At 43.1% G+C, this 16,101-nt stretch overlaps 1 protein-coding gene across 2 annotated transcripts in view; it reads left to right on the top strand.

Moving 5' to 3' along the window:
• foxj3 (forkhead box J3) overlaps positions 1–16,094 on the top strand; it is a 91,006-nt gene extending 74,912 nt beyond the window's left edge. The window contains exons 5-12 of one of the 2 annotated variants that reach the window (XM_005724609.1): positions 1,278–1,379; positions 5,197–5,325; positions 7,227–7,401; positions 9,229–9,732; positions 11,059–11,160; positions 11,714–11,905; positions 13,775–13,873; positions 14,017–16,094. In XM_005724609.1, coding sequence (XP_005724666.1) covers positions 1,278–1,379; positions 5,197–5,325; positions 7,227–7,401; positions 9,229–9,732; positions 11,059–11,160; positions 11,714–11,905; positions 13,775–13,873; positions 14,017–14,129 — 1,416 coding nt within the window. In that variant the 3' untranslated portion in view covers positions 14,130–16,094. Of the gene's footprint in view, positions 1–1,277; positions 1,380–5,196; positions 5,326–7,226; positions 7,402–9,228; positions 9,733–11,058; positions 11,161–11,713; positions 11,906–13,771; positions 13,874–14,016 lie in introns of both variants that reach the window. The other variant, XM_005724608.1, reaches the window with a different exon arrangement.
• Positions 16,095–16,101: the final 7 nt, after the last annotated feature.

Here is a 16,101-nt window from a genome sequence, read left to right as displayed (position 1 = left end):
CACACACACACACACACACACACACACACACACACACACACACACACTCAGACTCAGTAGGAGTTCATATCCAGACTTTATGTAACTACCTCTTCATGCTGCTTCGCTAGCCTGTCATGAAGTGGGCTCCTTATTAATAAACTATGCCTCAGGCAACCATTACATACATTACATTTTGCACTCACTTTTTTTAACAAACATCAATTAATGCAGAACTGTGTGCAGCGGCTATTCTGAGCGGGAGCTTTTGTCTTTAATTATGCATGAGCTTCATCCGCCCGTTAACGTACGGCTGTACAGGTTTTTACTGAGCTGCTCAGATTGACCTGGCCCTTGGGCATCCCAACACAGGGGGCTCTCGTCTCTTCCTTCTCCACAATGTGGCTGACCAGAGGCTACGATGAAGAGAAATTCCCCAAGCTGGCGAGGGAGACTCATATACACACACACACACACACACACACACACACACACACACACACACACACACACACACACACACACACACTGTTGTCTCTACCAGACATACACAAACACATAGACTCCATTAATCTTAAAATGCTGTTTATGTAGTTGCCTCACGGCATCCAAATACTATCAGATTCATTCAACAAACTGTGGTATTGCAGGTGTGTGATCTTAGATACACAAAGCGTGCCTTGTTTTTAGTGTTTTTAGTACCTTTGTTTTTTGAGTGTGACACAAAAGCACGCACAAAGCGAAGAGGACTCTGTTTTCTGTAGGACACGTTTACTGCCCCCTTCCTCCCCCACCCCCCCAGACCCTGCCTGTCTACAAAGGCTTCCTTGAAGGGTCTCACACAGTGAAATTGAGAGTTTGTGAAATCTCATTTATGTTTAGCATGAATTTGTAGCCATTCCTCTTACAGTAAGCAGTTTTGGGAGACAGCCACAGTAGTTATCTCTCACAACAGTGTACCTATACTGCAAGACAAGGGGTTGCACGTGTGCATCAATATGGTATGTGTTTGGGTGGGAGGTGACGGTGGGGTTTGGGGTTTCAGACCTATTTTCTTTTTAGTTTTTTTTTTTAAGTCCTAAATCAAGTTGTGTCTCTGATGTATCATAGAAGCAGCTCTGTTTGTTTTTTTTGTTTTCAGATCTTGCAGATGGATATGAATGTGATAGCAGCATGAAATTTGTTACCAGCTTTAATACAGGTTGCTCCTGCAGTAGTGGGATCTCGTGTGTTTAATAATTGGATTACGTTGACTTCTTTTTTGTTCTGCCTCCACTCCCTGCCCCCAACCCCCACAGGCTTCCACGCCGTACAGCCTAGAGTCAGAGTCTTTGGGGATGGAGTGTATGATCTCTGGAAGTGCCTCTCCAACGCTGGCAATCAACACTGTGACTAACAAGGTACTACAGCCAGCAATCCAGCCTCCAGCTCCAACACACACCTGGCTACACGGCTGCACCCTGACCCCACCCACTTCTCCAACCACCTACAGCACTATTCCCCACAGAGACAGGAGCACTTTTGTGAAGGGGAGATGCAGGCGCGCACACACACACACTTTCACACAAGCATATGCTCATGTGCCTAAAGCTTCTCTTCATCACAACCCACACCAAAATACACAACTATGTGCCCTGCTGTACCTTTTTCCTCTACAACAACAGGCAGCAGGCTCTTGTTATCTTTAGTGCGGAAATATGATGCTCACACTGGTGCTTGCCTTTGCAACCTGATAGACTGCACACAGTCTTGTGCACATTTGGAAACAGAATACTCCACATGCTATTTGGGGTTTCTGTATTCACACCTGTAGTGCAGGTTGACGCCCGAAAAGTTGTTTTCTCACCGAGTGACCACTCTACAGGTGACCACCCCGGCTGCTGGCTCTGTCTGCTCTCCGTGGCTTTTCTTTTTCTTTTCTTTTCTTTTCTTTTCTTTTTTTTTTTTTAAGCATCCGTGAAAACATGGAAACACTTGTACATCATAGCGCAAAGCTACAGGGACTGCTAGCTGTTAGCTCTGAGTGTGCTGCTCACTCTGAAATTTAAATAGGCTTTTTAACCTTAAGCTCTCATCCTCTGAGCCCAGTGGGGGCAGCTCTCAGGAGTACTTTTAAAAAGCCTACAAGAGTCGCTTATTCATTTCCTGCAAGCATTACAAAAAAGTATGGTTTAACGTGAACTGGGGTGTTCACAGAAAAGATGAGTTAGTGCTTGTATGACAGAGGCTCTTGCGTTTCAAGTTAAAGGCAAGAGTCTGAGCATATTTCTGCGTGTGTTGTAATTTTTATGCATGCACATTTATGTTACAAAGCGTTTCTGCTTGTTTTGAGGAGCATGTCGGTGACAACTACCTAGGGGCTGTTTCTGTAGCAGACAGATTCATTGGCCAAAGTGTGGAGACAGATGACCCTTTTCCTGTTTGAGTACTACAGACAAGCACTTTCCACCGATCTCCACCACCAGCCACTGCATAATAAGGCCCTAATGTTAAGAGCTGACAGTTAAGTCTGGATCCCTGCCATTGAATACCTCCAGCCAAATAACTTAGACGAGTAATAACCGACATGCATAAAAATGACACCCAAAAAACCCATCAGCTGAGCAATTTCAAGCCAGTTTTGTCTTCTTTTGTTCATTTGATTGTGACAAAAAGTGTTATGGCAGTAAAGCGAGCAGAAGACAAAGTGGAATAGCAACAGATCTGAGGTCTGATGTCCTCAGAGAGAGCTTGTTTCTCACTGTCTTACACTGTAAACACACAACAGGCCACGCCTCTTTCGGTGCTGCATGCCAAGCCACAGGAATTCCCTCTCTGTTTTTTTTTTTTTCCTCCTCTCTCTCTCTTTCTATTCTAGTCTCTCTCCCTCATATTCCCGCCTTCTCGCATAGACCAATGGGAGAAGCTGGCAGGACGACTACTGAACCAGCAAGAATCTTCTGTCTAGCATTCCTCACACGATTGTACTCCCTCTCCTCTCACTTTGGTGTCTTTCTCACGCAGACTCAGACTTTTCTTTGCCCCCCACCAAAGATTGTGTTCTGAGATTATCCTAAACACTGGCATTAAAGTGACAAAACTTTGGCACTAATGTGTGGATGATCGAGAGGGGGCAAGGACAGATTGTTGGAAATATGCTTGCTAATGAATAGTTGTTCTTCTCCTCTCATCTCCTTCATGCATCTCATACCCTTTTTGTGTCTCTTCCGCTGTCACCTTGTGTCTGTGCGATCATGCATGCGGGGATTGTGCCGAACATTGGCTGGCATTGTTGGAGACACCTGGGCTTTGATTTCATAATCCATGTCTCATGCACCAGATTAGGCCCCCATGTAAAAGACACCTCTGGCTTTTTACTTAATTCACTGCTAAGAATAGAACTCTGACTCGCTTGCCTGCTAGCCGTACACAGTTTTTACTGTGGAGCTGCTCCTGCCTGTATGAACACGCTTGCCTCGGCCTCTGTGTGTTTATGTGTGTTGTTCTACCTTTGTGCACGTCCGTTGCTGTAGCAATGTATGTCTATTATATGTTACATGCTTCTATGTATGTGGGTGAGACGCGACTGGGTGTTAGCCTGCAACGGTGCGTGTTTGAGTAGGCATCTTCACTCAGGACTTGGTGTTGGGTGGGGATGGGGGTTCTGGGTAAACCACAGAGCACTGAGGTTTTTGAAATCATCACACTTTATGGTTGAATGGTGTAAAAATAGATTGTGGTGAGAGACTTAAGGCTAAAAGCTTGTTTTATGACTTCATTACACATAACATTTATATATCTGTGGCACGCTGTTTTTGATTAGCATTGTAGGGCTGAGTTTGTAGACGTGCTTAAGCCTTCAGTCTTAGCTGCTCATTGAGTTCCCTTTTGCGCTAATGAACGCTGGAGCCAGGCCCACACTGAGTGGAATGAGCTTCTTTTACCACCCCCCTGTTGTCCTCTTCCTCTGCATCACCCCTCTTCCTCAAACAGTGTTCTCTGGATTCAGCATTTGCGCTGTTCAGTTGTGTTGGTTTTTTTTAAATTACACAATTTCTATCTCATTCTATCAGTGCAGAAGCCAAGCTCCATATTAAAGGCTTAATATGATCTGAAGCTCTTGCTCTGTGCTCTGGATTCGCACCAACATATTAGTCAGCCGGCCAATCAGTCAGAGAAGAGAAGACTGGTCAGGGCTGCCTGAATTTCCTCACCTCCTTGGGGCCGCTGTGGTGCCACGCTGTGGCTCAACAGAAAGACAAGAGGCTTCAGTCCATTGCTGCTGCTACTGAGAGGCAGGGTGCTGGACAAGCCGGGCCAATCTGCCTGCCTGAAGGCTACTACAACTGCTGTTTCATTGTGCTCAGCACAGAGCCCACTCTGTTGAGCAGCAGTGATGAGCAGAAGCCACCATGCTGCACTCACACATGGACAGGCACACACAAATCTGAGAATGCCATGCCTTCTTCCACTGCAACACCACCAGCGCGTTACTGCCATTCTTTTCTCACCAAACAAAACTCAGCACATGGGATGGTCTCTGTGGGTGTCATTATATTCATTATCTGGATTATTCTTCTTACTACTGTCTTAATTGTCTGACGGCACACTTTATTTGGGGAATGGCGGGAGGACTAAACCTTGTTAGACAATAATTAAGATTGTCGTCCTGAAGTGCCTCGGCTAGTTTCGCTCCTACATTGAAAGGTCAGTGTCTCGGCTGCACTGAAATCCTTTGTTAGCTGTCCCAAACGGATTTGCGCTTGGTGAGCAGATGTGGCTGACATCGCCAGTAGCATGACCTTTAGTGATGGGAATGTCTCAGCTGTCTCCAGACCCCTTAACACATTCAGATGGAACCCCTTAGTGACTGCGGAGGGTGTTGAGCAGCACCCTATCTCTCTCTCTCTCTCTCTCTCTCTCTCTCTCTTCTCACTCACACACACACACACACACACACACACACACACACACACACACAGTAAAGCGAAAAACTATTCTGCAATTATGACATGCTGTTGCATGCAGCACACACACATCTCCTGGCTTCACATTCCCACTGCTAATATCATTAAACTGCACACCAACATTACCTGTAACACCAATTTTCTTCCAGGAATGCTGATGTACGAGTGCATTTATTTGTGTGGTTGGTTTTTTTGTTTTTTTTTTCTTCTTTTTCTTCTTCTTTTTTTTTTTTAAGACATCAAGGCTAATGCACATGTGTATGCGTTTCAGGTGGCGTTGTACAACACAGACCAGGAAGGGAGTGATAGTCCAAGAAGCAGCCTTAACAACAGCCTGTCTGATCAGAGTCTGGCCTCCGTCAATCTCAACAGCGTGGGCAGTGTGCACAGCTATACAGCGGTAAGAACTAGGATGAATGTTGTTGAGAGAATTGTAGTCATTTTTATGGATTCAGCACTCTAAACATGATCTTAAATGTTCTCTTGATTGCAAAGTTTAACTTTCACATTGACTAATTTAGAAAGGCACTAAAGATGGACAAGCTCTACCTCCCCTCCTAAAAACCCCCAACAAAAAACATGAAACATCAAAAGTTAATGAGACCTGGGTTGGTTGATTCAAACAGCCATAAAACAAGAGGAAACGCCCTCACCTGCACCAGTGTATTTAAAAAAAAAAAAAAGAGCTTTGGAAAAATACAGCAGCAGTTTTATTCCCTGCACTGTACAGTCTCAGGAAATGCATTTTTCTTCTGATCACCAAACACCTGCAACAAAAGAATGGGTTGCTACCCGCTCCCTGAGCCAGTCAGGCTTGATACAGATTTGACGTGGGCCGCGTCTTATTGAGGTTGACCTAAGCGGTGCCATAAAGACCTCAGGTTTATTTGCAGCAATTAATCTGCATCGTTCATGAGAACAAAGAAAAAACAATAAAGGTGCCAGGGCAGGTTGTTCCTGCTGTTCTGCAAAGAGTCAATAGTGTAGAACAGTGGGATTTTTTTTTTGTTTGTTTCTGGCTCTTACTGAATATTTGTAACAGGATATTTATATAAATTTGGTGTAATTGTTGTTTTTTGAGCACTAAGCACTTACAGCCAAATGATAAATTGTCATTGTGTTCATATTTTTCCAAGCCGTAGGAGAGCCACAGTCGCTAAATGAATGAAAATGAAACACTGCCAGGCTTAGAAAGTGTACTGTATCCCATATTTTATCTGCTCAGAAAGTCCCTGGAGTCTTTCTTCAGAGGAGCCAGCCGTAGACGGTAATAGACCGAGGTTCAGGGTGGACATGAGCTGGAGTACAACATCAGGAAGGGGGTTAAGGGAAACAGAGAAAAATGTGCACACTCCTGGAACCCAGACAAAGAGAAGTGCTTCCTCTGATGTCCTCCCACCAGAGATGCCCCCTCTTTGGTGTGGTCCTCCTGCATCCTAGAGCGCTCCGTGCTCCAGGCGCTGGGCATCGATCGGCTCAGCCTGATGGATGTGCTCGCTCTCGCTTCTCTGTCTCTCTCTCACTCTCACACACAGCCAAAGCAGCAGCTCGCAGTAAACACTCCGGCTTTATTATCACCTCTTCACTCTTAGCCTTGCCAGTCTGTGAGCCATGCGCTTCAGCAGCGTGCCCACATATTGGAAGAGGAAGATGTTATGATCAAAAATTGGACGTGAACTCTCTTGTAGTGCTAGCCCACAGTGGTAACAGGTCAGGTCCTACTTTGTGAAATAACCATGGTTTTGTGTTGCTGCACTTGCTGTGGTGAATCTCATAGATAAATTCTTAGCTGGAGGGGACGCTGCTTGCCGTCTCACACCCAGGGGCAGTGCATAACATTGACTGCCCACACAAATACATGGATAAAATGGCTGCTTATTTGTACAAGGTATTGCTATTGATTTTGTTTTAAATACATTTTGCTTAGCCACCTGAGTATTGGCTTTGTGTCCATTCGAGTTGCTCTCTTAATGTTGTGTGAGCCAAGGCGGTAAGCACTGACCTAGATTGTTGTGCTTCGCGTAATTGTTCTTTATATGTAACATGACTGACACCCTTTCAGGCGGAAATAGACATTGTAGCCGTCACTCCTCAGAACAATTAAACCATGCATGTGTTTGAGAACTGCTTTATATTTGATGCGGTTCCTTGATAAGGTGAGCATGGTGTGGGTATCTTTGAAAAGTACAGGTGCTCCTCTACAGTAATCCCTGTAGCTTATACCTTAACCAGTGAAACATCAAACAAAGTGTTAGTCACTTTTGTAACTCTTTGCTGTTGTTACTCTCTTCATTTGTCCAGGTGACCGGTCACCCAGAGCCTGTGTCCCAGTCTATGAGCCTCCAGCAGCCTCCCCAGTCCCAGTATAACATGCCAGACAGGGACAAGCAGCTCTTGTTCTCAGAATTTGAAGATCTCAGTGCCTCCTTCCGCAGCCTTTACAAGTCTGTTTTTGAGCAGTCCTTCAGCCAACAAGGTAAGTGGGCTCACGGGAGCATCAAGTGGAAACCTAATAGAGGGCCTAAGCTTCAATCATCAAGGAACAGGATGATTCTCAGAACGATTTTCCTAATGCGGGTTTGTTCTTAACAGCTGGGGCTATAGAGAGTCTTTAGGCACTAATGAGGTTTACAAAGAATTGAGCAGGTTTTCAAACAGGCTGACGAGCCTATAGTGGAAATCTATACTGAGTATTTTCACGATCTTCTGCCAGAGAAAATGTAAAAACCACCTCATTTAATATACAAAAGCAGAGTCTGAGAGTCTGTGTATTTCATTAACCGACGCAGGCTTAATTCTCCACACGTTTCTTCACGTTAGACAAATGCTGTCTGCATCTTGTCACATGTCAAGTTTTTCACGTAGGGTATGTTTCATCAGATGAGTGGAAGAGGTTGCAGGCAGCTTAAGGCCTCAGTAAATCTGTTGGATTTGAGGTTCATTTGTCATAATGATGGGGAATTTGTATCATATAATACACGGTGTTGGATAGAGCACAGCTTTCCAAAGGGCTGTGAGTCCCTGCAGAACAAAAAGCAGTTTTGCTTGTAATCTGATTGACTGATAAACATGGAGCACTTGACAAGCGAGTTATGAGCAAAGTCGACTGAGCTTTCTGTGTATAACCTACTTTCACAAATCAAATGCATTTCATGCTAATGTTTTCAAAGAGTTCCTCTCCTTTAATCTATCATCTATGTTTCATTAGTTGAAAGTTGTAACCTTTTTTTATGTGCATAAAAGTGAAATCTCTTAGTCAGACAAGCTCTAGCAATTAAAAAGCGTAAATAATCGAGCTAGAGGATTTCACACTCTGCCGCTGTAGACAGTGAGCTAATTCACTGGCTTTGATAATAGGTAATGAGCTCGCATTATTATTCTGGTGCCGCGTTAATTGCTTTCTGTATTTCCCTCGTTGGACAATGGGCTTTCTGTGCCGATAAGAGATGCACCTTTGTCACCCCTGCAGTGAGTGTTACGTGCCGATTGTGGAGGTGCAGGGCTGGAGTCAGCTCTAAAAGCACTCCAGTGAAATAGGTTTACTGTGCCAAAGCTGTGAAGGACAGTGCCTCTTACGACCACTCCCCGGCACTCAGATGATTGCAGTTGGGTGTGCAGATGTTCATGCTCCAGTCATGTCTGCGCAGCAGCACGATGAATCTGTCAAAGACGGCGTAGCTGGAGAAGAGTGTCGACGGCAACTCGAGACAGCGAACCTTAGAATCAAAACTGGTGCTGAGTCATTCCCTGACACGATAAAATGGCAGCTGGCCTGTCTCACTACTTAAATACAGGAGGCCCCTGTCCCATTACTGTCAGATGCTAAGACTGATGACCTGAAGTAGATGTTTAAACATGTGTTGGCTCCCGACTCTTATTTGTGTTTCTGCTTAAGTGCCTTAAATGCATTCGATCCTGCAACCATGCGAGTGCATTTGTTTGGAAAATTAGTAGCAGCTGGAGCTACGGCTAAATATAGTTTCATTATAAATTAATTTTCCATTATTTTTAGATTTTGTGATTCCCAGGGGCCAGGGTAATGTCTACAAATTGCTTTTTGCTGTAATAGAAAATGGTGCAAAATCTAAACGTGGTGATGAGAAACATATAAAAGCAACACATCCTCAAAAGTGAGAAGCTGAAACAAGTACCTAAGTAAAAAGTCAAATTATATTGAGTTATTGTTGAATAATTTTTCATAATTTTCCTTGTTCCTGCACTGATTGTCTTTGTTTTATTGTAAATACAATTAAAAATTAATTGTGTTAATAATTCTTTACTTTATTGATGTTTTATTTTTCAGGTCTGATGGGCATACCGGCAGATTCCTCCCAGCAGACCCACACTTCCTGCTCCTATCAGCACTCCCCCAGTGGCACCATTAGCTCTCAGAACAGCCTCTCAAACAACCAGTCTAACAGCCACCCTAACAGCCACTCCACCAACAGTGGTCAGGTCCCCCTGTCCCATCCTGCCCAAGCCCACCCTGGCCACGGCTCGCCCCATGCGCAGCACCTCTCGCAGCACGGGGGCCCTCACAACCAACACAGCCAACACGCCCAGCACAGCCAACACAGTCAGCACCCACAGCACCAACAGCACTCCCAGCATCCCCAGCATGCTGCGCACTCCCAGCACGGGCAGCATCCATCGCAGCACCAGTCCCACAGCCAGCACCCGCAGCAACACACGCCACACCCCTCTCAACACACACAGCACAGCCAGCACCCTTCTCAACATGGACAGCAGCACCAGAGCCTCTCCCACCAGCCCCATCCTACCCAGCAACAAATGGCCTGCAACACAGGTAAGGCCCTCTGTCTGTCACTTGTCTGTGGACCCAGCGTCGCCTCGTGTTGTTCACTCTTCATCCTGTCCATCACGCAAACCACATGTAAAGCAAAGACACCGTGCTCACAGCTGAATTGGATTTCTTATCGGTTCTCTTTTTTTTTCTTTTTTCTTTTTGTAATAAAGCACTGAGAAATTGTTTTAGATGCTGAAGACTGAAATCATCTCCTGATTTATTATCTGTGCTGTTGAGAACAAAGCAGTGCTGAAGCCGCTGATTTTTGCAGCCTGTCCAGTCACCTGGCACCTCCTAGTGGCCACACCACAGCACTGAACTGTTTAACACCCCAAAAAAAGGGGGTTTTATATTTGGCATTGACTTCTTATTCATTTTTCAGAAAAAGACTGTCAGCAAAACCATAAATGTGACTAAAATGACCTGACCTTTATGTGTAGACATTATTGTTGTTGTCAGGAAATAATGGCTTGCCATCGCCAGACAAAAGCTGTTTTCACACAATGCACCCTTCAACCTTTTTCGACATTACCCAACAGAGCTCCTTTTAAGACTGCAAATGTCCAATGCAGTCTGATCAGACATTAAATGATCTTTTTTGTATGTATTTTTGGAGCGTAGTGGAGAGAAAACAGGAAAACTGGGAGAAAGGTAAAAAATGGCTACGGGGCAGATTCAAACCTGGGCTTCTGCATTAACCTTTTAGCAAACTGATCACATGCTCAACCCTGTGAGCTTAACCTACACCCCAGACATTAAATAGTCTTTAACCTGCTATCTCTTTATTACAATATCGCTGTGAGCCCGGAGGGAGTAGTTATCCTGAAAATCCTGAGCAAGAGGGTCATCATGTGTGCTCCCTCACTGTAGCCTTTACCCAGGCCACACCCTGTCCTAAACCAAACAATGAGACTCTCCTTATGTGTACTCAGACAGCTGCTCAAATCTCGTTCTTCCGATACTGTCCAGAGTTCATGTGTGAAAACGGCTCAGTCCCCAAAATGTACAGTTGTAAGGTTTAAATTCCTCTTAGCTGGATAAAACTACAACAGATGAGCACTAAAATGTGTCATGTACAGACAGAGATTTCAGTCCTCATACCACATGGGTCCATATTAAATGGGTTGCAACTGGCCCTACTCGGTGAGGGGGAAACTCCATTTGAACCAGAAGGGGAGGCAGACACGTTCTGCCAGAGCAAGTCCTTCTACAATTATGACTGAAACTGTATTTGTCCCTGGCGTGAACTTGGCATTGGAACCAAAATCACATGACTTTGATCTCTTACCTTGTAATGTTACACATAGTATGCTGTGTGTGTTGCAGGTTTACTGTCTGACTGGTACCCAAATCTGGATGCACTGAAAGAAAGCTGTCGTATTGCTAGCAGCTATAACTGGGCTGATGTCGACCTTTCACCTTACCAAGGTGCGGTTTGGTCACTACAAGTAGATCTCAATCCATTTGCAGTTATTAAATTTGATAAGTGAAGAATTTATAAAAACCTTTTGCTGTCAGATTTACCTCCTGTCTAACATGTATGCAGTCAGAAGATTTAAAGCTAGAAGCTGACAGTACAGTAATGCCCCAGCTTTTGATTGAGTGCTCAAATGTTGACTCTGTGGAGTTGATTACCAGTTTAATTAAACTGAGCTCTTCAATTAAATAACACTGCCTTCAAGTTTAATTACCAAAACACCAAGCTCAGCAGGTCAGTTTATCCAATTACAGTCTAGGATTGCAAGGTAGGATGTTTTTAAATATCACCCACTGAAGGTTACTGACATAATGAATATATATTGCAGCAAAGTTTTTGCTACTTGTTTGTAAATTAGTTTGTCATTTACTAAAATTTATATTCTGTGGAAAGTCAACTGGAGCGGTTTCACACATTTCATTGTCACAAAATTTTATTTTAAGTCAGTTAAGTCCAGCACCACCTGCTTCTCATGTGCTAAAATGTATGTTTTATCTTCCCAAGGACTGAGAGAGAGCATGAGACAAGCAGAGTTGAACAACTGGTCTCTGGAACCCACCCAAATCGCAGACCTCTGCTCATCCATCAACCAGTTTTTTGCCCGCACTGGTGTGATCCAGCCACAGGGGGAAGTGCAGCCTCCCGTTTGCCATGGCTCCATGCACACCAACAAACCCAGCCAGCACCTCAACGCAGGTTAAACAGCTGATTCTTAACCTTTCAGCCCTAATCAGAGATCATTGTTGTCGTGTAAATGTGCATGTTTGTGGGTCTGAAATGACTATCGACTCAAAAAGAGTAATCTGTATGTTTCCTTTGTTTGGAAATCCAGTAATCTGTGTAATTAAAGATTCATCCAATTATATTTTGACCCTTTTCCTTGATTAGTTTAGTTTGTATTTCATTATACAGTATATGAATGCTTAATTGCTTAAACATCAGCTTTCATGAGGAAGTCTTTTTGCCGTTGCACATTAACAATTGTTTATCTGGAAGATTTTTCCTCCTTCCAAGTCAATCTCACAAACAGTTTGCCTGTCTTTAAGGACAAATATAGATTTGTTAGCTATGAAGCACTGGTTTCTACACCAATAATAAATATAACTTGACCTTAGAGAGGAAATAATTCACAAATGGATAAAAGTACCAACACTGGCACTAAACTAGGAGAGTGCGAACACTACCCAACCTTATGAACTTTATAGTGTAGTTACATTTAGTTGCATGAGTTATAATAATAACGATGATAATAATAGCAATAATAATAATAATAGGAAGCAGCTTGGCTCACAGTGGTGCATCAGATGTCTCACAGTTCTGTGTTTGTACCTGTCAGAGGACACGCTTGTCAGTTTAATTGGTGATTTTAAAGTGGCTGCTGGTCTAATGATAAATGGTTATGTTTCCCCGTGTTAGCCTGTTAAAAAAAGACACTGTGCCAGGATGAGCGAGGTTAGCCAGGGGTGAAGAAGTCTTCATGCATGGAATAAATTGGCACTGGATCAATCCTAAATGTCTAGACTTAGTTGAATAAGGAGAGATTGTCTGGAAGAATTGAAGATGATTTATTGAGATATATACATTTTGATTAATAAGCTATTTGGCGATTAGACTCCGATGAGCAGAACTGAGTCCCAGCATGGATAGAAACTGGGATGGGAGGCTTGGATGGGGCTTTGAATGACCAGGCTGAGGCAGGTATCATGAAAGAGAGTCTGAAAGGAAGAATGACAGACGAACACTGAGATTTAACTGGTTGATGGCAGCAGATGGCTGTCTTTCCCTGTTTCTTCCTGTTAAATGGGAGTTCTTTCTTCCCAATATCGTCAAGTGCTTGCTCAGAGGGGGTCCTTCAATTGTTTGGGCTTTTGGTCTTTTATTGTATGACTTTACCTTACAATATAAAGTGCCTTTAGGAACTCTATAAAAAAACTGAATGAATTTTGAACCAACTGATTGGTTCAGAGCGCAGAAAAGAAAATGATTGGAGTATTGGGAAGGAGGAAATGACCTAAAGAATAGAGTAGGAAACACTCAGGAAAATCAGGCAGATGAGTGAATACAGATCTTCTTTATTGAACATGTGTGTAAGCTTGATTTGTGTTCCTCATAGTGCTATCAGAGGAGTAAAACAGTAATTCCTCAACCTACCTGCACAATGCTGTGTAGTTTAAAATGTAGTTTTACTTGAAACAAAGAAGCTCTGATAAAGTTTTAAGTTGTAAATTTTAATTATTTATTGTCAAAGTTCCTGAAATTTACCCACAATTTAAATTTTGTGGTAAAATGACTGTTTCCTAAAACGGAAATGGTGGCCAAACTGGAACATTTTGAAAGTGGCTACTGAGGATTTTCAAAATAATAGGTCCTGAGTGGCAAACATGCACATTTTGGTGCCTGTGTCCATTCAGTGTTTATTCTCTCCTTATTTTATATGACTAATTTTAGTGGCCTGAACAGATAAGAAGATAAAACAAAGGTTATTTGTCAGCAAAGGTGTTTTCCATCTGGTTTAAAAGATCTTTTAAAAGATCTTTTAAATAAAGTTTTCATTTTTCTCAGCAGGAAACCTGTACATGGACTCCAGACAAAGTATGTCCATGATGGTTCCTCCAGCATATCCCCACATGCCCCCCATGAGCAGTGCAGGACCCACTATGACAGGTGACATATAGCCACAGCAGAAGCATGGATGAAATTATTCTTCATAACAGTTTTCTTACCTCAGTTTGAATGTTTTGGGTTTTGTTTGTTTCTTTTTTGTTTTTTAAGCACAAACGAACACTTCCTCTGCTCTTGCTCTCCAGGACACCATGCACAGATGAACCAGCAGCACATGATACCTGCCAGAAACTTCCAGATGCATCGCATGCAAGCTGACGATATCCAGGATGATTTTGATTGGGACTCCATTGTCTAGCTGCTAAAACTGCTTCTCGCAAATACACAGGAGCGAAGGGAGGAGATGGAAGCCAGGCTGAGCTGAAAAGGCCGCAGGTGGAGGAGGCCAATGTGGGTGGACTGCAGAAGAACATTTGAGAAGCTTTGGTGGAGAGACGCAGAATTCAGACTTCAGAGTCCTGACAGTTTAAAACAAAAACAAAAAAATAAAAGCAAAACATAACTAGAAAATGTTACTTTGAAGACAATCATATTTAGTCGGACATTTTAAAGTGATTGCTTACAAACTTGTGTAGAAGCAAGTTGAACACATTCACGTCTGAACCACGTGTTCCTCAGCCAGCCCTCTCCCCGTCCCTAGCGAGCGGCCTTCCAAAGTCCGAGCCCCCTCTCCCCTCCCTCCTCCCCTCCTCCAGCCTCCTGCTCCGTAACCGTTATGTGATTTGAGCGGCGTGTTCAGCTTGTAATTCTTCTCGTGTTGACCTTGGCCTCAGCTGCCTCTTGGATGAGTTTCTCTCTTTATTTTTTCTTTTTAAATTGTTATTTTCTTCTTCTCCTTTTCTTTTTTTTTTAAATGAAACACAAGCCGTCGCTGTGAGTGATGTCATGGTGTTTGTTGGTCACTTTTCGGAGAAAGTTGTCCCGCTGTGGCTGAATCAGTGGTTAAAGATAGGTTTACAAAAAACAAACAAACACAGGGTTTAAAATGTGTAACCAGGCTTGATGTTAAACAAACCAGAATAGAAAACAAGAGGGAGATCACGGAAAGTGTCGTGATTTTTTTTATTTTTTAATGTTTTTGTTTGTTTGTTTTGTTTTTTAAAGCCAGCCAATGTGATCAGTCTCACTGCATTAGACGAGTTATGGGAGTACAGCAACTGTCTTTCTTTATTTCTCTGTCCTAAGCACTTCAAGATGAATGAATGAGTGGAAGATGATAGCAGAGAGAAGTCAGATATTAGTCATTTTAAAATTCATTCAGCTCAGAGTTGATTTAAGCTCTCCGTTTGCATCATGTTTGTTCATATTTGGCTCTTCCATTCTCATTAAACAAGTTTTAGGCTTAAAGTTTGAACAGCAGCTTTCAGGCCAACTTATTACTGAACATTAACGGTAACAATATTTGCATGTTGGTCAAACAAGGAGCTGCATACAGTAATGTTTAAGATGTGTGAACTCTAAAGTGTCCTGTTCAGTTAAAAAAAAACATAGGGGGGGGGACTGAAATGTCCATTACTTATATTTTGTAAACAAGACATAAGCTGAAGTCTTTAAACGAAACACTTCTACTGTGGAGGATTTAATTGTTAATTTTCTTCCTGAGAGTTAATTGAGTGTTACCTTAATGTAAGGGAATACAAGGAAAATATTAGTCCAGTTTCAAAGGTACTAAATCGGTCGCGCTATCATCATCACTTTATTACCTTGAAATTTTTGCTATTTGCTCAGATTGAGTGTGAGTTTTTTCTCTCTTAGCAGGTTGTGATCGAGGGTTATGACCTGATAATGAGCGACTGGCAGATCAGTTTTTTTCTTTTGGAGAGAGCTGGGCTGCAGTCGCACAAGCCTAAAGACCGGTCGGAAACTCCCTGGTAACCACCAGTCACTAAGGAAAAATACATTTTTGCTAGGGGAAATCAGCCACAAATATGAGTGCTGTGCTGTGCAGAAAACCTGCTTGTGATTGCTTTTATCACCAGCCGTGATCGCCTGCTGTTTGCACGGAAGACGCCAAGTACTCACTAAGTGTGCGATGGAAACCAGAAATGAAGACCATTTGCTTTCATAGTTAAAGTCTTTTGAAATATGTTTGTTGGGTCTGTAAGGCACAATTTCTGAGTGTTCACAGATACCGCAAAGGCTCTCAACTTGTTTGTTGGCGTCTTCCATGCAAACTACGGGCGACCACGGCAATCTGATAACAACCACAGCAATGCTTTTTGGTGGTTTTTGGCGGAGCACCCTCTTTGCAACTGGTTTCACCAGGCGAC

This window comes from Pundamilia nyererei, unplaced genomic scaffold (genome assembly GCF_000239375.1).
Source record: "Pundamilia nyererei isolate P.nyererei 1_Seehausen unplaced genomic scaffold, PunNye1.0 scaffold00012, whole genome shotgun sequence".
Classification (NCBI taxonomy): domain Eukaryota; kingdom Metazoa; phylum Chordata; class Actinopteri; order Cichliformes; family Cichlidae; genus Pundamilia; species Pundamilia nyererei.
The sequence above is the reverse complement of the archived record's forward strand: the minus strand, read 5'-3'. Positions and strand labels throughout refer to the sequence as shown.